At 32.9% G+C, this 27,138-nt stretch overlaps 1 protein-coding gene across 1 annotated transcript in view; it reads right to left on the bottom strand.

The window, feature by feature from the left end:
• Window positions 1-16,198, bottom strand: part of LOC133327056 (uncharacterized) — a 50,485-nt gene extending 34,287 nt beyond the window's left edge. Inside the window, exon 1 of the mRNA XM_061535635.1 lies at window positions 15,109-16,198. Coding sequence (XP_061391619.1) covers window positions 15,109-16,198 — 1,090 coding nt within the window. The remainder of the gene's footprint in view (window positions 1-15,108) is intronic.
• Between the last annotated feature and the right edge of the window lie 10,940 nt (window positions 16,199-27,138).

Raw genomic sequence — 27,138 nt, 5'->3', positions numbered from 1 at the left:
CTCTTAGGCAAATTCAAGTGGCAGAAGATGGAATAAAAATGGAAGGTGTGAATGAAAGAAAGAAGACACCAACACAACGATAGCATGTTCCGAGGATAACATGGGGGTGATGATGATGCTGATGAGGATGTTATTGCCGATAATATCACACCGCACCACACACATACATAGACTTTTAAAGAACTTCAGGTTAGTGGCTGTAACACCTGACAATGACAAAGACGACGACGATGATAATAACGATGATGATGATGCTGTCGTTCGGATAATGGAAATTGAGTGTGTGTGTATGTTTGTGTTTTGCCATGGATCAAAAGATTGTCTGTGTGGTTACAAGGGCAAGGTAGAGGGTTGAGAAAAGGGAACTTCCTTTAGAAGGCAGCAAAGTACGTAAGACCCAGACAATGTCAGTTTTTCTTCTCCGTCTATCCCTTCCCATCCTCCTCCACCCCTTTTTGCCTAGCCAAATGAAATAATCCTTTATTTGTTTATACCAACAAAGAGAGACAGACAGAGGACATATCGAAAGTTGTGTCAGCCTCTTTAAGTTAGTAGCTTAACCATGTAAATTGATTGGTGTTTGTTGTTGTTGTCGTTTTTGTTGTTGCTGCTGCTGTAGTTGGTTTTGCTTCCTAGGTCCTTAAACAATTAGTGTTTCATTGTATTTTGCCAAAAGCAATTTGCTGAAATAAATTAACACATAAACCGAGTAAAAGAAACCAGGAGGAAAATTGGGGCAAAGAAACAAAAAAATCATTGATCAATGACCTGAATTCGATAACCTTAGGAAGGAGAGATTTAAAAAATAGTATTAAATTTCTTAAATATGAACTATAGGCCAGGTGGCGTATGACTAATAACAAAACGTACACGATCCAGGGATTTGTAAAAAATAAAATATGCAGGGTACAATTAAGGCCCAATTTCTCCCTATAATTTTCATTTTAGAGAAGGGATGTTAAAGAAAAACATCTTCCTTATCGAATTTCAGTATAGGTTCCTGAATTCGAGAAATCTATAGAAAAGGTCTATATAGCTATAATCCCGGATCGAAATTCGATATATAATGGAAAAATGATTTTTAAAATAATTTTGTAGTTATTCCGATTTAGGACCAATTTCTCCCACTTATCTTCATTTTAGGGAAGGGATGTGAATGGAAAATTTATTCTACACAAAATTTCACTATATGTTCCTGAACACATGAAATCTGTATATATCCTATATATAGTCTTAATCCCCCATCGAAATTCGATATAAAATGGAAAAAATTATTTTTAAAATAATTTTCGAGTTATTACGATTCAAGGCCAATTTCTCCCACTAGTCTTGGTTTTAGGGGAGGGGTGTTAATCGAAAAAATCTTCTTCACAAAATATTACTATAGGTTACCGAACAACAAAAAACTGTAGATAAGGTCTACATAGGTGTAATCTCAGATCCAAATTTGATATATAATGGAAAAATAATTTTGAAAATAATTTTGTAGTTATTTCGATTCAGGGACAATTTTTCCAACTGCTATGAGTTTTAGGGAATGGGTGTCAATGAAAAAATTATTCTACACAAAATTCCACTATATGTTCCTGAATACAAGAAATCTGTATATATGGTATATATATATATATATAGTCGGAATCCCCAATCGAAATTCGATATATAATGGAAAAATGATTTTTAAAGTATTTTTTTTTGTTATTTCGATTCGGGGCCAATTTCACTTACAAGTCTTGATTTGAGGGGAGGGATGTTAATGGAAAAAATATTCTTCACAAAATTTCACTATAGGTACCGAACAACCGAAATCTGTAGATAAGGTCTACATAGCTTTTATTACAGAACCAAATTCGATATAAAATGGAAACAAATTGTTTTGAAAGTAATGTTATAGTTATTCTGATCCAGGGCCAATTTTTCCCACAAATCTCCATTTGAGGGGAGGGGTGTTAATAGAAAAAATATTCTTCAGAAAATTTTACTATGAGTCACTGAAAAAAAAAAATTTGTAGATAAGGTCTACATAGGTGTAATCACACATACAAATCCGATATATAATGGAACAAATTATTTTGAAAATAATTGTATAGTTATTCCGATTCAGGGACAATTTCTCCCATTGGTCTTCATTTTAGGGGAGTTGTCTCGGTGGAAAAATTATTCTGCGCCAACTTTCACTATAGGTTACCAAACAACAGAAATCTGTAGATAAGGTCTACATAGGTGTACTCACAGATCCAAACTCGATATATAATGGAAAAATTATATTTCAAATAATTTTGTAATTATTTCGATTCAGGGACAATTTCCCCCATTGGTCTTCAATTAAGGGGAGGGATGTTAATGGAAAAAATATTCTACACAAAATTTCATTATGGGTCCCCGAACAATAGAAATCTGTAGATACGGTGTATACAGCTGTAAATTCAGATCGAAATATGTGATATTAAGGAAAAACAGTGTTATGGTTTGTTTTTGTAGTTATTTCGATTCAGCATCAATTTCTCACAATTCTCTTCAGTTTAGGAGAGGGATGTTAATGTAAAAATTATTCCAAATCAAATTTCACTATGGGTCTCTGAAGAAGAAAAATCTCTATATGTGATATATATAGCCGATGCCCTCGATCGAAATTCGCAATATATAGTAACAATTATAATAACGCTTATATTGAAGTTATATCGATTCAGGGTGGATTTCTGGGCCTGTATTACATTTTAGGAGAGATGTGTTAATGGAAAAAATATTCCTCATCAAATTTCACTATGGGTTCTCGAACATAAGAAATCTGTATATATGGTATATATAGTTGTAATCACAGATCGAAATCGGTAATAACGTGAAATTTTGTTGATGCTAATAATGTGGTTATTCTGATTCGACTTTTATAGCTACCAAAATAAAATTAATTTAAAAAAATGGGCCTCGAGAGCGTATGCATAATGACAACACGTATACGACTCAATGTCCATAACTTATTGATATTCACAAATTCTATAGCATACTTTCAGGCAAATAAAATCCATTACAATTCAGAATATGGAAATTATCGTATTTTAAGTACTTATTACAATTCATTTCTGTTAATAATCTTTCATCTCTGAACTTTTCTCCTTTTAATTATACATTTTTTGTGTGAGTGTGTGTGTGTTAATGCATATAAGTGACAGTTGAAAATACTTCATTGAATTGCAAAAAAATTATTAATGTTGTTGTTGCTCATTATGGTCAAGTATGAAGCGAACTATGTGGCAAAACTAACATAGATAAGAGGCTAAAGATTAATGGTGGCAAAAATGTAGAAAGGAGGGAAAAGAGAGAAGGAGAGGGGTACCATCATTTTTTTTTGCTTTGCTCTGAGCTAACCCTCAGCAAGCGACAATAATGATGATAATAGTTGTGATGGTATTTTGCAAACTTTATTAATATTGTTGTTATACATTTGCCACTTAATCCCCCAGTTTAGTGTGTGTGTTACTTTCTCCTCTCCTCTTGTTTTTCGATGCCAATCCATGGTCGCTCCATGCTACCCGCCATTGTACACTTAACCATACAAATTGCCAGACAACACTCATGAGAACAGAACAGAGAGAGAAAAAAAACAGTAACCACACTTGTTCATGGTACTTTATCTATAGTCATCATTTGGTTTATCCCCCTCCTCGTTGGCTCCCTCCCCTATCCCTCTTCTTTCGCTCTTCCCATATATATTTATCTCGTTGCCTTTCATAAGCTCTCGACACATTATTGACAGTTGTTTCATGGTGTTGGTGTTTTTAATTTAGAGGTATAACAGTTAGATGCTACACATCACCAACCCCTCCTCCCCTCCCTGCGATCTCTTTTCCCACTAACCTCCCCCCTTGTCCTGATGAGAAGGCTGAAATGTAAATTTTTTTTCTATGCAGCCTCTTCCGAACACACAATTAATGCTTTGAGGCAAAACATGTGTACTTGCAAAATGTAAGGGTGTGTGAGTGAGTGTATGCGTAAGTATATGTGTGGTGTGTGTGTCAGCAAATTGTATTGCCTTTGGCATTTCCTCTTTATTGTAACGTTTTGTTGTCGTTGTTGTTTTGTTGTTGCTTCGTTCGTTCAATACTTGTTTGCTTGGCTGTAATTAATTAGCTTCAATGTGTTATTCTTTTGTTGTTGTTGTTGCTGCTACTTTTCAGATCAATCTGCCAATATTGCCGGTGTATTGGCTGCATTTATCGTAAATTGGATGCTATTCAAATCTTCCTCTGAACACAAATTACAATGGCATTATCGAAGGCTAAGCTGGAACTTTTGAGGAGGAAATTTTAATATCACAAATGACAAGAGTGATTGAAATTGAAAATACTTTTTTGTTAGGGAAATTTAAACAAAGTTCGGAAAATAAATTTATTGAGAAATGGGAAGTTGGAAGATATTTAATGTATCTCCCATAAGCGTGGATTTTTTAAAATTAATTTCTAAGGTATCTTCCATAGGCGTGGACTTTTTAAAATTAATTTTTATGTTAGCTTCTTGACTCCAATACTCTCAAATGTAATTTTCAAAATATAAATCGCTTTTTTATTTATATAGAGTAGATTTACCGATTTATTTTGTTTGGAGACCTGTAGTGAAATTTGATTTAGAATATGTTTTCTCCTGACGCCCCTCCCCTAAAATGTAGTACAGAGGAAGAAATCTGCCCTGAATCGATTTACCTTGAAAAAAGACCAAGAATCAATGTATGCGTTTTTACGACGATATTTGGACCGGGTTATTGACTATATATACCACATAGGGAGATTTTTCAACTTCAGGAACCCATAGTGAAATTTTGTGCAGAATAATTTTTCCATTGACAGCCCTACCCTAAAATGAAGGGAAGTTGGAGAAATAGGCCTTGAATCGGAATATATACATTATTAGACTTAAAATTATTTTTTTTTTCATTATATGTGGAATTTCGATGTGATATTACAACTATATATATCATATCTACAGATTTTTGTTATTCGGAGACTTATAATAAAATTTTGTGTAGAATAATTTTTTTCATTGACACCCCTCCGAAAAATTGAAGTCCAGTGGAAGAAATTGGCCCTGAATCGATATTACTACAAATGATAGGTTGAAATTATTGTTTTCTTCATATGACAAATTTCGAACACTGATTACAGCTATATAGACCTTATCTACAGATTTATTTTGTTCGGAGGGTTACAGTAAAATTTGGTGTAGAATAATTTTTCATTGACACCCCTCCCCTAAAATTAAGGCAAGTGGGAGAAATAGGCATTGAATCGTAATATATACATTATTAGACTTAAAATTATTATTTTTCATTATATGTGGAATTTCGATGTGATATTACAACTATATATATCATATCTATAGATTTCTATTATTCGGAGACTTATAGTGAAATTTTGTGTAGAATATTTTTTCAATTAACATCCTTCCCCTAAAATGAAGTCCAGTTGAAGAAAATTGGCCCTGAATCGATATTACTACAAATGATAGCTTGAAATTATTGTTTTCTTCATATGACAAATTTCGAACATTGATTACAACTATATAGACCTTATCTGCAGATTTATTTTGTTCGGAGGGATATAATTAAATTTGGTGTAGAAAATTTTTTTCATTGACACCCCTCCCCTAAAGTGAAGGCAAGTGGGAGAAATAGGCCTTGAATCGGAATATATACTTTATTAGACTTAAAATTATTATTTTCATTATATGTGAAATTTCGATGTGATATAACAAGTATATATATATCGTACCTACAGATTTCTGTTATTCGGAGACTTATAGTGAAATTTTGTGTAAAAAAATTTTTTCATTGACACCCCTCCTATAAAATGAAGTTTTGTGGGAGAAATTGGTCCTGAATCGATATTACTACAAATTATTGCTTGAAAGTAATGTTTCATTTATATGGCAAATTTCGAATAGGCAGTACAGCTATATAAACCGTATCTACAGATTTCTGTTATTCGGAGGCTTATAGTGAAATTTTGTGTAGAATAATTTCTCCACTTACACCTCTGCCCTAAAATGCAGTTTGATGGGAGAAAATGGACCTGAATTGATATGACTACAAATGTATGCTGAAAATGATTTTTTCTGTATATAACAAATATTGATGGGAGATTGCGACTATATATATATCTTATCTACAGATATCTCTTGTTCTCTGACCCATAGTGAAATTTTGTGTAGAATATGTTTTCCATTGACATCCTTCCTCTAAAATGAAGGCAAGTGGAAGAAATTGGTCCTAAATCGGAATACGCACAAAATTATTTTCAAAATAATTTTTCTATTATATATCGAATTTCGATCTGCAATTACAGCTATATAGACCTTATCTACAGATTTCTTGTATTCAGGGACCTATACTGAAATTTGATGAGGAACATTTTTTCCATTAACAACCCTCCCTAAAAATTAATAGAATTTGGTGAAATTGACCCTAAATCAACATTACCACAAAAATTAGGCTGAAAATAATGTTTTATTTATAAGACATTTTCCGATCCACGATTTCAGCTATTTAAACTTTATCTACAGATTTCTTTTGTTCGGCGACCCATAGTGAAATTTTGTGTAGAATATTTTTTCCATTAACATCTCTACCTTAAAATAAAGAAAAGTGACAGAAATTTCCCCAGAATCGACATTACTACAAATCAAGGCTGAAAATAATCTTTCATTTATAAGACATTTTCCGATCCACGATTTCAGCTATATAAACTTTATCTACAGATTTCTTTTGTTCGGCGACCCATAGTGAAATTTTGTGTAGAATATTTTTTCCACTAACACTCCTCCCCTAACATGAAGAAAAGTGGCAGAAATTGCCCCAGAATCGACATAACTACAAATCTAGGCTGAAAATAATGTTTCATTTTTAAGACATTTTCCGATCCGCAATTTCAGCTATGTATACCTTATCTACAGAATTCTCTTGTTAGGAGACTTATAGCGAAATTTTGTGTAGAATAATTTTTCCATTAACACCCTTCCCCTAAAATGAAGGTCAGTAGAAGAAATTGACCCTGAATCGCAATAACTACGAAATTATTTTCAAAATAATCTTTCCATTACATATCGAAGTTCGATATGCGATTGCAGCTATATAAATATTATCTAGAGATTTATCGTATTCGGGGACCTATACTGAAATTTGATGAGGAAAATTTTTGCCCCTAACACCTCTCCCCAAAAATGAAGTTCAGTGGGAGAAAATAAACCTGAATCGATATTACTACAAATGTAGGTTGAAAATAATGTTTCATTTATAAGAAATTTTCCGATCCGAGATTTCAGCTATATATACCTTATTTAAAGATTTGTCTTGTTTGGCGACCCATAGTGAAATTTTGTGTTGAATAATTTTTCCATTAATACCCCTCCCCTAAAATGAAGATTTGGAGGAGAAACTGGCCCTGAATCGAAATAACTACAAGTATAATTTAAAAATAATGTTTCCATTATATATCGAATTTCGATCTGGAAATACAGCTATATAGACCTTTTCATCGGATTTTTCGTGTTCGCTGGCCTATAGTGAAATTTTGTGTAGCATATTTTTTTCATTGACAACCCTCCCTTAAAATATAGAGAAGTGGAAGAAATTGGTCCTGAATCGAAATAACTACAAATTTATTTTTTATTATTATTATTTATTATTTTCCCTTATTTTAAATAATTTTTCTACATTCTTAAATATTTTACTTCTAAATTATTTAAATCCCATTTTCATGCGAAACACCTCCCCTCGTTGTCCTCCTTAGCATGGCCATATATTATTTGCATTGTAATTTTTGTTGTAATGGGAGTTGTCTAAGTGCCTTGTCTATGACCGATTTATTAGTTATGCGAACACTACTAACATTCTTCTTCGTCTTCTGCATATTTCTTGTGCTGCTGCTAAGGCTGCTGGTAATGTTCTTTAAATTGTCCAAACCCTGCAGCCACCCCCCTGTCTCCTCTTTGGCCCATAATTATAATAAATATTTCAACATTAACATATCAAACACACACACACAAGATAGTTTTTGCAACAAGGCTACTTATATTTACATAGTTGGACATACATATGTACATACACATGTTTGTGTGCATCCGTGTGTGTGTGTATGGGTGAGAGCGTTTGCAAATAATATTTATGTTTAGTTGACACTTTTCCTTTCGTTGTCAGTGTTCCTTGTGTTTTATGTTTTAAATAAATTGTTGGTACTTCGAAGATATCTTGCTGGGCGAAGATTTAATGGCAGAGGGCGTTAGGGAGAAGAGGGAGGAGGGGGTTAGAGGAATCTATGCAAGTGAAAGATTGTGTGTTGAATTTAGTAGCAGTCGTGGACAATATGTGATAATATATGAACAAGGATATTGAATATGGGACATTCAGTGTTCGAGGACACTGCAGGATAACCTAACGTATCATGTATCAGAAGATAAATATAAATGAATTTAATATTTTTTAACAAATTAAAAAAATTGCGATTAATTTTTAAGGACATATCAAAAAATCGTTTGTGGTTTGTTTGGATTTTTATAATTTAGGTACAAAAAGTACCCTTCGGAGTGAAGTTAGAGGTTTAAAGTGTTTCACAAAAATGTTCCTTGAAGAGTTCCTAAAAAGATTTCCAACGAACTCATAATCCTAAAATGTAGGGTTGCCAAGATATTTTTTAAATTTGAAACATACGCAAAACGAAGTATCATTTTCTATTTTAGCCTTGTTTTTTATGGTTTGTAGTCTAAACAGTCCCCTTCAGACGACAGTTAGAGGATTAGAATGGTTTACAAAAATATTCCTGAAAGTGTTCTTAAAAATTTTCCCAACGTACTCATACTCCTAAAATGTAGGGTTGCCATGTTATCCGTAAATTTAAAATATATTCAAATCAAAAATTCACTTTCAAATTTAGCCCTACATTCGCTGATTTATACCCCAAAAAGTCTCCTTCGAAGTGAAGTTAGAGGTCTAAGGTGTTTCACAGAAATATTCCTTAAAATGTTTTTAAAAAGATTCCCAACGAACTTATAATCCTAAAATATAGGGTTTCCAAGATATCCTCTAATTTGCAACATTCACAAAACAAACCAGTAAGGAAAGTAGTAAAGTCGGACGGGGCCGACTCTAGGATACCCTTCACCACTATGGGTACATTAAACAGGACTATTAACATGAAATTGTATGAAATAAAATATGTGATATTTATCTAAATGTGAATCTACCTAGATTTGTCCATAAAGTGTGTAAATCGACTTCAAACAAATATAAATAGGTCATCCGGTTGACTATGTCTGTACTTCTAAAAACGAAAAATCACTTTTTGTACGTTGTGCAAAATTTGATAATCTGACTAACATGAGGAGTGTTTTGCTTGATATCGGTATATGTAAGCTATATCCACATATTAAGCGATTTCACAAACTTGTCACAGGTGAACGTTTTGTTCTGTTAGAGGGTCAATTACATAAAATCAATTATAATAAAATGAGCATATCTAAATGATTTTCACGAAACAAGGCAGACATCACTCTAGGCTCAATTCAGTACGTTATGCCAAATTTCGTGCAAATCGAAAGATATATATGGATTTTGGTCACAATTTACATGAAATCGGACGAAACTATATATGGTAGCTATATCTAAATCTTGACCGATTTTCACGGAGCTTGGCAGACATCATTCTAGACCTAAATGATTAGGCTGTACCAAATTTCGTGCTAATCGAAAGATATATAGGGACTTTGGGGCCCCATTTACATTAAATCGGACGAAACTATATATGTGAGCTATATCTAAATCGGGACCGATTTTCATGAAACTTGGCAGACATCATTCTAGGCCCAATTAAGTACGTTATGCCAAATTTCGTGCAAATCGAAGGATATATAGGGACTTTCTTACATGAAATCGGACGAAACTATATATGGGAGCTATATCTAAATCTGGACCGATTTTCTTGAAACTGGGCAGACACCATTCTAGACTCAATTCAGTACGTTATGCCAAATTTCGTGCAAATCGAAAGATATATAGAGACTTTGGGGCACCATTTACATGAAATCGGACGAAACTATATATGGGAGCTATATCTAAATCTGGACCGATTTTCACGAAACTTGGCAGACATCACTCTAGGCTTAATTCAGTACGTTATGCCAAATTTCGTGCACATCAAAAGATATATAGGGACTTTGGGGCACCATTTACATGAAATCGGACGAAACTATATATGGGAGCTATATCTATTTTTTCAAAACTTGGCAGACATCATTCTAGACCTAAATGATTAGGCTGTACTAAATTTCGTGCAAATCGAAAGTTATATAGGGACTGTTTACATTAAATTGGTTAAATATATATATGGGAGCTATATCTAAAAGATTTTTCCCAATTTCAATAGGGTTCAGGGAAATAAGTGACCTATGCCAAATTTCATCCAATTCGGATCATAAATGCGACCTGTACTTTGTTTACAATTTAACATGGACAGACATGCATAAATCGACTCAGGAAGAGATTCTATTCAAATTCTCAAAAGGAATAATCTCTCGATTATTTTTGCCTGTTACAAACATATGCACAAAGACATAATACCCTGTACCACAGTGTGGTGAAGGGTATAAAAATCACTTTCGATTTTAGCCTAGTGTTTAAGGTTTGTAGTCCAAAAAGTTCCCTTCAGAGGGTAGTTAGAGGGTTAATGTGTTTCACAGAAATATTCCTAAAATGTTTTAAAAAAGATTCCCTGCGAACCTATAATCCTAAAATGTAGGGTTGCCATGATATCCTTCAATTTGAAACATGCGCAAAACAAAAAATCGTTTTCGATTTTAACCTTGTTTTTCAATGCTTGTATCCCAAAAAGTCCCCTTCACAGTGCTGTTAGAGGGTTAATGTTTTCGACAAAAATATTCCTTAAAGTGTTCCCAAAAAGATTCCCACGGGACACTTATTCCTTAAATGTATGGTTGCCATGATATGCTTAATTTAAAAACTTACTCAAAACTAAAAATCTTGTTCAATTTTTTTCCTTATTTTCGGAGATATAGAGGCAAAAAACCGCTTTCGGAGGGCAGTTAGAGGGTTAATGTGTTTTACAAAAATGTTTTTGAAAGGGTTCTTAAAAATATTGCCATCGAACATATATTCCGAAAATATAGGGTTGCCATGTTATGCTTAATTTAAAATCTTACTCAAACGTAAAAGTCATGATAGATTTTTTTCTTATTTTCGGATATAAAGAGCCAAAAAGTCCTCTTCAGAGAACAGTTAGAGGGTTAATGTGTTTCACAAAAATATTCCTTGAAGGGTTCTCAACAAGATTCCCAAAGAATATATTTGCCTAAAATGTAGGGTTGCCAAGTTGTGCTTAATTGAATATGTTACTCAAAATTAAAAATTACATTAGATTTTTTGTGTTACTTTCGGAGATTTATCTAACAAAAAATCCGCTTCAGGTGACAATTAGAGGGGTAATTTTTTACAAAAATCTTCTTTAAAGGGTTCTTAAAAATATTGCCAACGTACTCATATCCCTAAAATGTAGGGTTGCCTTATTATGCCTAATTTAAAATCTTACTCAAAACGAAACATCTTACTCGATTTTTTTCCTTTTTTCGCTGATATAGAGCCAAAAAGTGCCTTTCAGGGGGCAGTTAGAGCGTTAATGTGCCTAACAAAAATATTCCTTAGAGGGTTTCTGACAATATTGTCACAGAAATCTAAATTCTAAAATGTAGGGTTGCCATGGTATACTCAAATTACAAACTTACTCAAAACTAAAAAATGTTTTAAATGGGGTTTTGTCCCAACTAATTAAGGTGAGAACTGTTAAAAAATATTTTAATGGACCTTCTATAGTCCTGGAATCTTGTCTAATTACTTTTTTTAAACAAACTACAGTTTAACAGGACTTGTAAAAAATTGGACAAATTTCAAAATTGCTTCAGAAATCAATTTTTAGGTAATTTCTGTTTGTTGTGCTTAACTGAACTCCCCATATTTTCTTCGTTCCTTCGTTAGATCGTTTTCTTCTTCTCCGTCTCCATTCCATGTTCAAAGCATACTTATATGTACATTGTATTTATGTGTGCCACATCACATCATGTATCAGCATCTCAAAAAGTACCCAGCTGTTGGACTAACAATTTTTGTTTATATTTCATATCTTGATGATTTTGACACTCCTAAACTTAGAAAGAGAGATGTACACATTCTCACACACATACATTTTTAACACCCAAATACATACATTTGATTTTCCTTAACATTGCTAAATATCCTTAAGATATGTACACATACCCACTCACACACACATGCTCACTTTTAGCAAATCAACAAAAACTGCTTGGATCTCAAAAATGTTTGATTTTTTTGATGGCCAAAATGAAAAAGAAAAGATAGCCAAAAAATACGATATCTGATATAGCTACAAGTTTTATGTGTTCGGTGACTTTTAGTAGAATTTTGTGAAGAATATTTTTGCCATTGACATCGTTTGACAAAAATTAAGAACAGTGGGGAAATGGACACAAAATTGGAAATAGTCCGAAAAACTATATATTTTTGATATCAAGAATTTAGAATCGATATTATAGTCGTATATATTATAGCTACGGATTTCTTGTGTTAGGTAATATTTAGTGAAATTTTGTGCAAAATATTTTTCCCTTTACACCCTTTACGTAAAATCCAGCAGAAGTCGTTAAAGATCTAAATAGGTTAAAACTAATTGCAAATTAAATATGTGTCCCTTTGCATTAATTTTTGTCTATTTTTGAGCCCAAAAACTCATCTTCCGCGGAATGATAGAAAATTGGTGTGTTCGGGAAAAATATTCCGCATTTTGTTTTCAGAAAATTTTCCTGCCAAAGTCTATTTGTAAAAAGTAGGGTTGCCAAGTTATGGTTCAAATAAAATCTTACTCAAAACTATAAATCATTTTAGATTTTTACTAGTTTTTAATGATTTCTGGGGTTTTATTCCTTTTCAGAGCGTAGTTAGAGGGTTAATGTGTTTTACAAAAATATTCTTCAATGTGTCCTTAAAAGGTTTCCGGAACAATCCAAAATTGTAAAATGTAGGGTTTGCAAGTTATGCGTACTTTGACATCTTACCCAAAGTGTGTAACATTTTAGGTTTTACTTTTTGTCTGGGGTTTGGGTCCAAAAATTCCTCTTCAGAGTGCAGTTAGAGGGTTAATGATTTAAGGAAAAATATTCCCCATTGTGTTCTGAGAAAAATTCCTTGCCAATGTATAACTGTAAAATGTAAGGGTTGCCAAGTTACGCCTCAAATAAAATCATACTCAAACACAAAAATCACTTAAGATTTTTTACTAGGTTTTGGTTATTTTTGAGGCTCTAGTCCTCTTCAGAGCATATCTAGCGGGTTAATGTGTTTCACAAATATATTTTTTAAGGTGTCCTTAACAAGTCTCCGCAATAATCCAAAACTCTAAAACATCTTACACAAAATATGTAACACTTTAGGTTTTACTTTTTGTATGGATTTTGGGTCCAAAAAGTCCTTTTCAGCGATTAGCTAGGAGGTTAATGTTTTTGTGAAAATTATTTTTCATTATGTTATTAGAAAAATTCTCTACCAATGTTAAATCGTAAAATGTAGGGTTGCCAAGTTATGCCTCAAAAAAAATCTTAAAAATTCACTTAAGATTTTTTACTAGTTTTTGGTGATTTCTAGGGATCTAGTCCTCTTCAGAGCATAGTTAGAGGGTTGATATGTTTTACAAAAATATTCTTCAAAGAGTCCTGTACAAATTTTATAAACAACTCAAAACTTTAAAATGTAGGGTTGCCATGTTAAGCTCCATAAAAAATCTTACACAAAACGAAAAATCATTTTAGATATTTTAATAGTTTTTGGTGAATTCTAGGGCTGAAGTCCTCTTCAGAGCATAGTTAGAGGGTTGATATGTTTTACAAAAATATTCTTCAAAGTGTCCTGTACAAGTTTTCTAAACAATTTAAAACTCTAAAATGTAGGGTTGCCATGTTAAGCTCCAAATAAAATCTTACACAAAACCAAAAATCATTTTAGATATTTTAATAGTTTTTGGTGAATTCTAGGGCTATAGTCCTCTTCAGAGCATAGTTAGAGGGTTGATATGTTTTAGAAAAATATTCCTCAAAGTGTCCTGTACAAGTTTTGTAAACAACTCATAACTGTAAAATGTAGGGTTGCCATACTATGCTTCATTAAACATCTCACCCAAAATGTGTAAGATTTTAGGCTTTATTTTTGTCTCACTTGATAGGGCCAAAAAGTTCGGTTTAGAGGTTAGCTACAGGGTTACTGTGTTTGACAGAAATATTCCTTCGAGTGCCCTTAACAAATTTTCTTAACAATGCTTATCTCCATAGTCGATCTTTATCAAGTTATGCCTAAAAATATGCACCACTTTAAATATTTTCTTGTTTTTATTTTCTTTTTATTACTTAAATTCCTTTGGCCACTTAAGAAAGTTTTCTAATTGAAATTTATTTGACTTTAAGAAAATTATTTGTTGGTTGAGTTTTTTTTATTGAATTTCTCAATTAAGTGTTGAAAGCCTAAAAGTATGCTACTCTTTTGAAAATAACAATAACTTTAAGTCAATAACCCCGTTGGCTGTTAATGACAAATTGAGTGGTTTGGACTGCTCTTTTAATTGTTTTCTTGTTTTTGAGATGGGTGGAGGGGGTAAAGGGGCGGTTAGTGGGTTTTATTCCGGTGTTTATTTTAAATTATTTTCGCCCCCTTATAGTAGGCTTTAAATAATTGTTATTTTTGTTATCGATGGAAGGAAAAACAAGACACTTGAATATTGTTTGTTTATTGTTGATAATTAAAATTTGTATGGCCAATTTTGGAAAAGGCTAAAGGGGATTTTTGTTGGGGATTGAGTGGCAGGGGTAGAGGAAGAGGAGGAAATTTTTGTATATTTGTCCCTTTTCTTTGAGCTCTTCAAAGGGAAATTATTTCTGTTATGTGGGCGAGTGTTTTGTTGAGGGCCTTTTTGGTTTTTGGCATAATGAAAAATTGTTTTGTTCGGTCTCCTGTTGGACCAGAGCTGCTGAATTAAATTTTTGTTGGGGGTTACTTACCTAATAAGGTATAGGCCAAAAGTAGAGCACAAATCCCCAAATTGGTGAGCAATGCCGACCAAAATGTTTGCACATTGTGACGCCTATGGCCCTTGGAGGATTTCTTGTGTGCGTTGTAGTTGTTGCCACCACCCCCACCCGATTTCATTGATATCGATGTTTGCGATTTGTTGCGCCCTCGATTATTTTGCATGGAATTACTGTTGTTGCTGCTGCCAAAACACGAACAACATTTCGGAGAGGCGGGTCGTTGATGTAAATTACTTCGACTGCTGGTCTTGCTGGAATTGGCAGTGGTACTGTGAAGATTTAAAGGCACTGTACTGCTGCTGGGTGTATTGATGTTGTTGCTGCTGGAAACGGCAATGGCAGCGCCCATCGAGCTGTTCGAGTTCAGTGGCAGGCCGCTGGTTGTGCTGATGAGTGTGGCGGGTGTTTGTTGTAATTTGGCAGAACTTTTGAGGGTACCACACGTTGAGGCATCCATTAGGGGGATGGAGGATGCGGCTGAGGAGCAAGCTGGTGGTGGTGGTAGAGGTTGTGTGGGTCCCAAGGATATATTACTGGGTGGCGGTGGTATTGACAACATGGTGTTGTTGTGTGTCGTTGTTGTGCTGTGCATGGGGGGAGGAGGTGGATGGCTGGTCATAACTGTTGATGGCGGACCTGGACCAATACCTTGCGAAGGTGGTGGTGGCATAATTACAGTATTTCCCCCTGATGTTGGATATTTCAAAATCCCTTGAGGCATAACCGAGGCATTTAGATTTTGGGCCGTAGCCTGAGGGCCCATTAGGCCACCTTCTATGTCCTCTAAGGTGGGCATGGGCAGCAGAGGTGTCTTAAATGTGGATGTTGATGAATTTGGTGTTGATATGTTTGATGCGGATTGGTTTGCCGTGGATGTTTGGCTGTTCGGCGGCGGCAGCATACCTATGGTGACATACGAAGAGGGTACATTGACATATTCCCCGCTGGAATTCAGCGAGCTTGACATGGCTGTGGTGCATATTGTGGAGGTGTTTTGACCCGCCACGGATGAGGAGGGCGGTGGTGGTAAACCTGAAACCAAGGAAAATTGCTGTTCCATGTTTATATGGGCCCGAATTTGGAGGGCATGAAAACTTGCTTCTGAATTTCTTCTTCCTTTTTTATTTCATGGCCATTTTATTTCCTGTGTGGTCAATCTGTGACAGCTAGTTTTTTGGCTGATTTCACATGGCGCAAAATTTCCCAAAATCTACAAAGAAAACGAAGAAGAAAAGGAATGAAAAAAAGAAAAGCAATTAGTTTTATTGACCATAATTGGATGAAGGTGGTTTTTGTTTTTGGCTGGCAAACGAAAAAAATCTTTGGATGGACATGGAATAAAAGTTTTGTTAATTTGTGTGACAAAAAAGAACGGGAATCGAAAGAAGACATAAAGATAATAAAACTTTCCAATTACTCTCCAATTTTTTTTCTCATTCTCACCCTATGCCATTTAATGGCTAAATAATTGGATTATAAAGAGTAGAATTTCTTTGAAAAGTTTTCCAAAAGTGCCCATTTGATGGAGGGCGTAGAACTCTCCTAACTATAGGCAATAATTATTGGCATATTTAATTAAGGAGAGATAGAGAGAAAAAATTAATAACAGAACTATTTTTCAAAGTTTGAGTACTTAAGGAAAAAAATAAAAAATTGAGCCTAAATGTAGGCAATAAAAAATAGTACAAATGATTTTTTTGGGGCAACTAAAAGTAGGCAATGAAAAAAATAATTTTGGAACTAAAAATATGCAATAACAAATTATTTTATTAGTTTCGGATCCAAAATTGACCCCTTCATAAAGCAGCTAGAGGGTTAATGTGTTTGGGAAAATATTCCTCATTATGTTCTTAGAAAAATTCCCTAGCATTGTTTGTTCCTAAATTGTAGGGTTGCCAAGTTATTATCCAAATAATATCTCACTTAAAACAAAAAATCACTTTAGATTTTTTACTAGTTTTTGATGATTTCTAGGGCTCTAGTTCTCTTCAGAGCGGAGCTAGAGGGTTAATGTGTTTTACAAAAATATTCCTCGTAATTTTTTTCATAATTTTTCGGAACAAACTATATTTCTAAAATTTAGGGTTGCCAAGTTATGAAGACTTTAGTATCTTACCCAAAATATATAGGACTTTGGGGTTTTCTTTTTGTCTGAGGTTTGGGTCCAAAAAGGACCCTTCGGATAGCAGCTAGAGGGTTAATGTGTTTGGGGAAAATGTTCCCCATTGTGTTCTTAGAAAAATTCCTTGCCAATATATGTTCCTAAATTGTAGGGTTGCCAAGTTATGCTACAAATAAAATCTTACTTAAAACAAAAAATCACTTTAGATTTTAGACTAGTTTTTGATGATTTCTAGGGCTCTAGTTCTCTTCAGAGCACAGCTAGAGGTTTAATGTCTTTTACAAAATTATTCTGTGGAAGATCCTTCATACTTTTTCGGAACAAAACATATTTCTAAAATATAGGATTGCGAAGTTATGAGGACTTTAATATCTTACCAAAATATGTAAGTCTTTGGGGTTTTCTTTTTGTCTGGGTTTTGGGTCCAAAACGGACCCTTCGGATAGCAGCTAGAGGGTTAATGTGTTTGGCAAAAATATTCCTCATTATGTTCGTAGAAAAATTTCCTACCATTGTGTGTTCATAAAATGTAGGGTTGCCATGTTATGCTTCAAATAAAATCTTACTCAAAACAAAAAATCACTATAGATTTTGTCCTGCTTTTTCGTGATATCGTGGAATGTAGTCCTCTTCAGAGCATAGCTAGAGGGTTTATGTGTTCCACAATAATATTCCCCAGTATGTCCCTTATAATTTTTCCGAACAAACCATAATGCTAAAATGATATCACCAAGGACTAAGAAAAAATCTTGTTTTGAGTAACATTTTATTTGGGGCACAACTGGGCAAGTGTCCCAAATAAAATGTTACTCAAAACAAGATTTTTTCTTAGTCCTTGGTGATATCAAGGGAATTTAAATAAAAAATTATTAAAACATAGTTTCCAATTCAGTCAATAACAATAAATTATATATTTATATTACATAAACACATCACTCACTCACACACACTCAACCCCGACAACCAGGCAATATAAAAATAAAATTAAAAACCATTTGTTAACAAATTTTCCTGAAAAGGCGATCAATAAATATATATTAGATTGAAAAATTAATTTTCAAACAATTTGTTGTTATTGTATTGTATGCAATTTTTTTCTAAATACTTCAATCAACTGTATAAATTTATTTTATAATTTACATGTGAAAAAATCGAATACTAATAATTCTGATAATTGTATGCAGTTTGTTTTCCCAGAAATGGCAACAATATGAAATATGGAGTTTTTTTAAATTTTAAATATTTTCAACAAACTATGCAATTTGTTTCCCCGAATTATAAACATTATTCGAACATGATATACATTTTGTAGTCGACAAGAAGCAGCATTTTCCAGTGAATTTCAATTATTGTTATACATGGCAATATTTGTTTGTTTTGTGCATAATAAAATTTCAAAATTTCATAGAAATTTTATTTGCTGCAAAATATATGAATATAAAGTAATTGAAAATTTATTGGAAAAAAATCCAATCCTTAAAAATGAATTTAAATAAAAAGACAGACAAAAATCTATTCTTTAAATAAATTAAATTTAGCACCGACATTGTAGTGATATACGATTATAGGTACGGATTTCTTGTGCTAGGTAACTCATAGTGAAATTTTATGTAGAATAATTTTTCCATTAACACCTTTTCCGTTAAATCCAGTATTGGACGAAAAATGTACCCAATTGGAGAATATTTGCAAAATTAACTAAGTATCCCTTTGGATTCATATTTGTTGATGTTTGGTCCCAAAAAGTTCTCTTCCGCGCAAAGATAAAGGATTGATGTCTTTGGGAAAAATATTCCTCATTGTGTTCTGAGAAATATTTCCTACCAATGTTTGTTCGTAAGTTGTAGGGTTGCCATGTTATGCTTCAAATGAAATCTTACTCATAACAAAAAAATCAAAATAGATTTTGACTAGTTTTTGAGGACTTCTAGGCCTCCTGTTCTCTTTTGAGTGTTGCTAGAGGCTAAATGTGCTTTACAAAAATATTCTCCGGAAGGTCTTTGATAACTTTTCGAAACAAATTTTATTTCCAAAATGTAGTACTGCAAAGTTATGAGGACCTTAATATCGTACCCAAAATATGTAAGAATTTAGGTTTTTCGTTTGGTCTGGGTTTTGGGTTCAAATTGACCCCTTCAGATAGCAGCTATATAGTTAATGTGTTGGGAAGAAATACTCCTCATAATGTCTTTAGAAAAATTCTCTACCATTGTTTGTTCATAAATTGCAGGGTTGCCATGTTATGCTCCAATTAAAATCTTACCCAAAACAAAAAATCACTTTAGATTTTTTGCTACTTTTTGATGATTTTTAGGCCTCTAGTTCTCTTCGGAGAGTAGCTAGAGGGTTAATGTGTTTTATAAAAATATTCTTCGAAAGGTCTTTCATAAGTTTTCGGAATAAGGCATAATGCTAAAGTGTAGGGTTACCATGTTATGCTCCAATTAAAATCTTACCCAAAACAAAAAATTACCTTAGATTTTTAACTAGGTTTTGATGATTCCAAGGCCTTTAGTTCTCTTCAAGCATAGATAGAGAGTTAATATACTTCGCAATAATATTTCCCGGAGTGTCCTCAATATTTTTTTCGAACAACCCATAATGCTAAAATGTAGGGTTGCCAAGTTATACTCCAAACAAAATCTTACTCAAAACAAAAAATTAGCCTAGATTTTTTTCTAGTTCTTGGTGCTGCCAAGACCTCTGGTCCTTCAGGGGGCGTAGCTAGAGAGCTAAAGTGTTTCGCAAAAATATTCCTCAAAGTGTTCTACATAATTTTTCCGAACAACTCATAATACTATAATTTAGGGTTGCCATGTTATGCTCCAAATAAAATCTTACCAAAAACTATAAATTACTTTAGATTTTTTCTTCTTTTTGCTAATATATACTCCCAAAACTCCCTTTTAGTGTATAGCTAGGGAATTAATGTGTTTCACAAAAATATTCCCCTGAGTGTCCTTCACAATTTTTCCGACCATTGCATAATGCAAAAATGTAGGGTTGCCAAGTTGTGCCTCATTTTATATCTTCCCCAAAATGTGTAACACTTTAGGTTTTATTGCTTGTCTTTGTTAATAGGGTCAAAAGTACCCTTCAGTGCGGAGATATCGGGTCAGTGTGTTTCACAAAAATATTCCTCAATATTTTCGCATTAAAATTCCTTGAAATTACGGTACCTAAAATGTAGGGTTACCAAATTATATTTATATTATAACTTTACTCAAAATTATAAACAAATTACTTTTTTTCCTTATTTATGTAGATTTTTCAGCCGAAAAGTCCACTTCAGATCGCATGTGGAGTATTAATGTGTTTAGCAAAAATATTCTTCATTGTGTTCTTAGAAAATTTTCCTGTCAATGTTTGTTTTGTAAAATGTAGGGTTGCCAAGTTAGGCTTCAAATAAAATCTTACTTAAAATCAAAAATCACTTTAGATTTTTGACTAGTTTTTTTGTGATTTCTTGAGCTATAATTCTTTCCCGAGCATAGATAGGTGATTAGAGTATTTTAGAAAAATATTCTCCAGAGAGTTTTTTACAATTTTTACGAACAACTTATAATGCTACAATGTAGGGTTGCCATGTTATGCTCCAAATAAAATCTTACCCAAAACTATAAATAACTGTAGAATTTTACTTCTTTTTTCTAATTTATAGTGTCAAAAGTCCCTTTTAGTGTGTAATTAGAGGGTTAATGTGCTTTACAGAAATATTCCTCCGAGTGTCCTTTATAATTTTTATGAACAACTTGGTGTGATAAAATGTAGGGTTGCCATGTTATGCTGCATTTTACATCTTGCGCAAAATGTGCAGGATTTTTGGTTCCCTTTTTGTCTCCGTTGATAGGCCCCAAAAGTTGCCTTAGGAGCCCCGTTAAAGGGTCACTGTATTAGATGAAAATGTTCCTCAGGGTGTCCTTGATAAATTTTCTGTGCAATGTGTACTTCTAAAATCGATATTTCCCAAGTTATGCCTAAAAATATGCAACACTTTAAATTTTTGCCAATAACAAATGTTATTGCCTTTTTGTTAATGTTTGTGTTTACAGTTCCTATGGTTTTGTTTCTTTTTTTCTTCTTCTTTTTGTTCTTGTTGTACACAATGAAGCACATCATTGCACATCATTATTTTTTAATAGCATGCTTTTAGGCTCATTCTACAGTACGTAACCAAAGTTACTGTTAAAAATGAACAACTACTGTTCGGCCTGTTGTTCTTCATGCAGGTAACGATTGCTCATTAAATATGTGCGTCGGGGCGTGTGTGTGTGTGTTTTATGCGTGCGTGGTAACGACCACCATTCGTATATCTAACCGAACACCTGATGTTATACAACACCATCAATGGCTTTCACTTTTTTTCATCTCTCTCTCGTTTGTTAGCCTGAAAGTATGCAACAATAACATGTACGCAATCACACAAACACGCACACACACATATGAACAACATTGAAAATATGTTGTTACATAATGAAAAATCTGCTGCAGCATCCATGAATGTGTGGTGGTGGTGGTGTGTGTGTGTGCGTGTCTATGTGGTAGTTACCTGCAGTTAGCCTGCCGAGTAATAGAGTGAGAGCGTTAATGGTTATTTTACATAACAACTGCAATGTCGGAATACTTTATCAAGGTGAGCGAGTAGAAGAGGGGGACCTCCCCCCTCTCTTCTTGGAAATTCCCCTCCTCTTTCTAATCCATTGCACTAACCTTCTGTTAGTCAGTTGTACCCCAGGAAATCAACAAAAATGCCACAAATTTTACGAATTAGAGAGAAAGGCAGGTGGGGAGAGGGGAGACCAGTGAGAGAGGGAGGGGGACGAATGAGTTGTTATTCGACAATTGCCAACATGAATAACAGAAATAGTGTTTCTGCACTTCCCTCTCATTGTTACATAATTCCAGCAACATGTTCAGCCATGATTGCCTGCCCCAAATGGGCCTGGGCTGTCCTGGACAACAGAGTGGCAGCAACTAGGCCTGGCAAGGATGTTCATTAAAATGCAACCTCTTGTGATTTTTAGAGCCTCAAAAAAATGTTTTGAGGTTTTTTTGTTGTTGTTACTGCTGCTGCTTTGGAATACAAAAGGATCGTAGCACGTACCACTTGAATCCCTTTGAGAGTCCTTACAAAAAATAGTTTTTTTTTCGGAGATAATTTTAATTTCGACATTTGTTCGATGAAAGGGTAATAAATGGAAATGGATTGCCGGATTTCCAGAGATCTCAATGTAAACATTTTCAAATACCACCTCACACACACACACACACACACCCACATTGATTGATTTTCCTAAAAATGTTGCATACATTTAGGGGCCGGAATGGGGTTTTGCCAGTAACTGTAAAATACTTAGGATAATTAAATTCTTCTCGAGTTAAGGATACAATTTGTTGCCGATTTTTATCATTGATGTGGGGAAGGGATGTCGATAATTTGTATATTTTGCCAACAAGCATACTCAGGACCTGCAATTAAAGTGCCCAAATGATGCTGCTGCATATTCATAGAAAGGTTATGGATTTTTGGTTATGTTGATTAAATGATAAGTGAATAGCAATTAAAGGGGAGAGTTATCAGGGAGGAGGCTTAAATGAAAATACAAAATCGAGATTTTATAGGGGTCGGATAAAAGAGATTAGATTAGGATTTAGACAAAAAAAAAAGATAGATAGGGTAGAGGATTTTTTTTTTAAATTAAATTATTTAAATAATCTCCGCCTAAAGTTCGTCCCTGAAAATTAATTTTAAAAAATCCCCTCCTTCGTCCCTGAAAATTAATTTCAAAAATATTGTAAATTCTTTGCAGTTTCCTTGTGCCACAATCCGATTTGGCATGATAACATTAAAAGCATTCCAAATGAAATGTTGCACCGCTCCACAAGAAAAATACCCGAAAAAACCTTTGTAATGTTCTCAACAGAAAATAAAACAACCTGTGGTTTCTACGCTCCATTCGTATTCGCAATTCACTTCTATTCGTATTGTGTGCTTCATTATTTTCCATGGCATTCGCCATTCTTTTGGCATTTCAACAGGATGCTGGTTGATGAATTGCAACAGCATTTTTTTTTTGGAAGCAAATTGCAATTTAATCAATTTGTAGAAGAAGAAGAAGAGGAAGCAACTGGGTGTTTACTAAAAAAACGAAATACTGTGGAATTTTCTATACTGTGGGTAACTACGAACTAATTAATTAAATTTTTAAATAATTTTTGTTTTACTGTGCATAATGTGTTGCATACTTTTTGGGGAGCGAGAAAATATATATTCTTGAAATACAATATAATTAAATAGAAAAACTATTTAGGAAATAAAATTATATGTTAGGTAGTTAAATATAAATTTAAATAGAAATTTCTTTCATTAAGACTCCCAAAAGTAGGCAATGATTTGTTGTTTTTTTATTTGGTTAAAAAATTTGTTGTTTCTCTGTTCTTCTTACCCTCAAAATGTTATTGAATGATTTTTTGCCCTTAAAATTAACATTTCTTTAATAAAGACTCCTAAAAGTAGGCAATGATTTTTTTTCGAATTTTTTTCCTTTTTTTGCCTACCAAATTTTCTATTTCTCTGATTTTTTTATTGCTCAAAATAGTATAAAATGTACGTTTTTGTCTTCTAAATAAAAATTTCTTTAATAAAGACTCCCAAAAGTAGGCAATGATTTTTTAATTTTTTTTTTAATTTTTTTTTGTTTCTCAGTTCTCCTAACCCTCAAAAAGTTAATAAATGGAATTTTTGGCTTTAAAATTTCGATTTCTTTAATGAAGACTACTAAAAGTAGGCAATGATTTTTTTCAAAAATATATATTTTTGTTTGGCTACCAAATTTTCTATTTCTGCCCATTTTTATTGCTCAAAATAGTATAAAATGGGCATTTTTGTCTTCTAAATAAAAATGTCTTTAATAAAGACCCCTAAAAGTAGGCAATGATTTTTTCAAAAATGTTTTCTTTTTTATTTGGATACCAACTTTTTGTTTCTCAGTTCATCTCTTCTTCAAAAAGGTTATTAAATGGATTTTTTGTCTGCAAAATTTAGATTTCTTTAATAAAGTCTCCCAAAAGTAGGCAATGATTTTTTCAAAAATTTTTCTTTCTGTTTGGTTACCAATTTCTTATATTTCTCCACTTTTCATTTTGCAATATCGTATAAAATTATTTTTTTGCCTTTAAAATGTTCGTTTCTTTAATGAAGACTCCTAAAAGTAGGCAATGATTTTTTCAAAAATATGAATTTTTGGTTTCACTATTAAATTTTTGATTTCTCGTTCTTTTCATCCTCAAAATGTTATTAAATGGATTTTTTGCTTTAAAATGTACATTACTTAAAAAAAAAACTCTCAAAAGTAGGCAATGATTTTTTTCAAAAAAAAAAAAAAAATTCTTTCAGTTTGGTTAACAATTTCTTATATTCATCCCCTTTTTTATTTCGCAAAATCGTATAAAATGGATTTTTTGCCGTTAAAATTTTTATTTCTTTAATGAAGTCTCCTAAAAGTAGGCAATGATTTTTTTCAAAAATATAAATTTTTGGTTTCACTATTAAATTTTTGATTTCTCCGTTCTTTTCATCCTCATAATGTTATTAAATGGATTTTTTGCCTTTAATATTTACATTTTTTAATAAAGACTCCTAAAAGTATGCAAGGATTTTTTTTTAAGTTTTCTTTTTTATGTTTGACTACCAAAATATTTTGTTTCTCAGTTCGTCTCTTGGACAAAATGTTAATAAATGGTGTTTTTGCTTTTTAAATAAAATTTTTTTAGTGAAGACCCCCAAAAGTAGGCAATGATTTTTTTCAAAATTTTTTTCTTGTTTTATTTGGATATCAAATTTTTGTTTCTCAGTTCATTTTTTCCTCAAAAAGGCTATTAAATGGGTTTTTTGCCTTTAAAATTTACATTTCTTTAATAAAGACTCCCAAAAGTAGGCAATGATTTTTTTTAAACATTTTTCTTTGAGTTTGGTTACCAATTTCTTATTTTTCTCCCCTTTTATTTCGCACAATCGCATAAAATGGGCTTTCTAAATAAAAATGTTATTAACAAAGACCCCTAAAAGTAGGCAATGCTTTTTTCAAAATATGAATTTTTGGTTTCATTACCAACATTTTTTATTTCTCCTTTCTTCTCATCCTGAAAAATTTACATTTCTTTAATCAAAACTCCCAAAAGTAGGCAACGATTTTTTTTCAAAAAGTTGTCTTCTTTATGATTGGCTACCAAAATTTTTGTTTCTCAGTTTGTCTCCTCCACAAAATGTTATTAAATGGATTTTTTGCCCTTAAAATTTTCATTTAGTTAATAAGGACTCCTAAAAGTAGGCAATGATTTTTTTTTTCAAAAATATATATTTTTGTTTGGCTACCAAATTATTTATTTCTCCTGTTTCCTATTGCTCAAAATAGTATAAAATGGACGTTTTTGTCTTCTAAATAAAAATTTCTTTAATAAAAACTCCCAAAAGTAGGCAATGATTTTTTTAAAAAAAGTTTTTTTTTTTAATTTGGTTCCAAATTTATTGCTTCTCAGTTCGTCTCCTCCACAAAATGCTGTTAAATGGATTTTTTTGCCTTTAAAATTTACATTTCTTTAATAAAGACACCCAAAAGTAGGCAATGAATTTTTTGTTTTCAAAAATCTGTAGAACTTTCAAACGTTTGTTACTTTGTTGCAAAGTTTTTTATTTTTTGTTTGATTTCCGATTTTTTGTTTTTCAATTCTGTACCAAAACTAGATGTTCGCCTAAAAGTATGCACCACTTTTTGTGTTTGTTTCTGTCCTGGAATGTTTTTCTTTCCCAAAGTCTTTGTCTTCTTTCCTTCCTTTTGTTTGAAGGTGGGGTTTGATTCATAATTTATAAATGTTTAACTAAAAGGAGGAAAACAAAGTTTTTATTTTCTAATTCAAGGACTTGCAACAAAATGTTGGCCCAGTTTCGCTTACAAAGAGAGCAGGGGATTGGGAGAGAGACAGAGATTCCGGAGAACATTACTGCTAGCCTGTTGTTGTTTTTTGTTTTTCTTAAATTACATTTTGGCTTCCAGCCTTAGCCAGGTAGGCAGGCAAGCAAACATTGCCAACATAGTTGCAACATCAGAAAAAGACACCAGCACTGGAATTACAACCTAAAGCCAAAGCATACCTCAAGGGATGCCATGCCTCGTTTTTTTGTTTTTGCTGCTATGACATTCATAAAGTGCAGCAACAAGACCAAGTGCCACTTGAAGTGGCAACAGGCATAAACGAAAGCAAGAGTGCAGGCATCAGCATGCCTAGATTATTGCCTTTGCCCCACAAAGAGACCAATGAGGGGGGTGATGGGGGAGAGGTGAACATTTGAGCTGCTAATGAACAGCATTGTTTACCCTTTGGCTGAGCCAGAGAAATTGTATCGGATTAGTTTTTTTTTTTCTAGGGGATTTCTTAGAACTTTAATTCAATTTTTGTTAACCAAAAAAATTTTGGAAACTAAAGGCAACATAAATTCTTTTAAAAATAAAACCAGAAAACTTTTTACTTTGACTTAATTAAAAGATAACAAAAGGTTTTTGAGAAATTTCTGTAGCAAAAAACAAAAAAAACTTTTCTTAAAGGTAAGGCTTTTTTTAAATTGAATTAAATTACAAAAACAAAAAACATTCAATTTGGCTATAATTAAAATAAACTTTCACTATGATCCCTAAAAGTAGGCAACACATTTTCTAATTAAAATTAATAAAGCCATCGAAAAGTTTTTTTGCTACAGGAAATTTTAGTTTAATAAAAATCTAAACCCAACAAAAAAGAGGAAAGGAATATTTTTCCTCCTCTGTTAAACACCCCTCCCCCCGCTCTTCCTCTCCCCGGATCTAGGGCAACAGCTGGGTTGT

The sequence above is a fragment of the Musca vetustissima genome, unplaced genomic scaffold (assembly GCF_032173495.1).
Source record: "Musca vetustissima isolate MV318-11 ecotype Yass unplaced genomic scaffold, APGP_CSIRO_Mvet_v1 utg4996, whole genome shotgun sequence".
In the NCBI taxonomy this organism is placed as follows: Eukaryota; Metazoa; Arthropoda; class Insecta; order Diptera; family Muscidae; genus Musca; species Musca vetustissima.
This window is presented reverse-complemented; position numbering and strand designations above follow the sequence as displayed.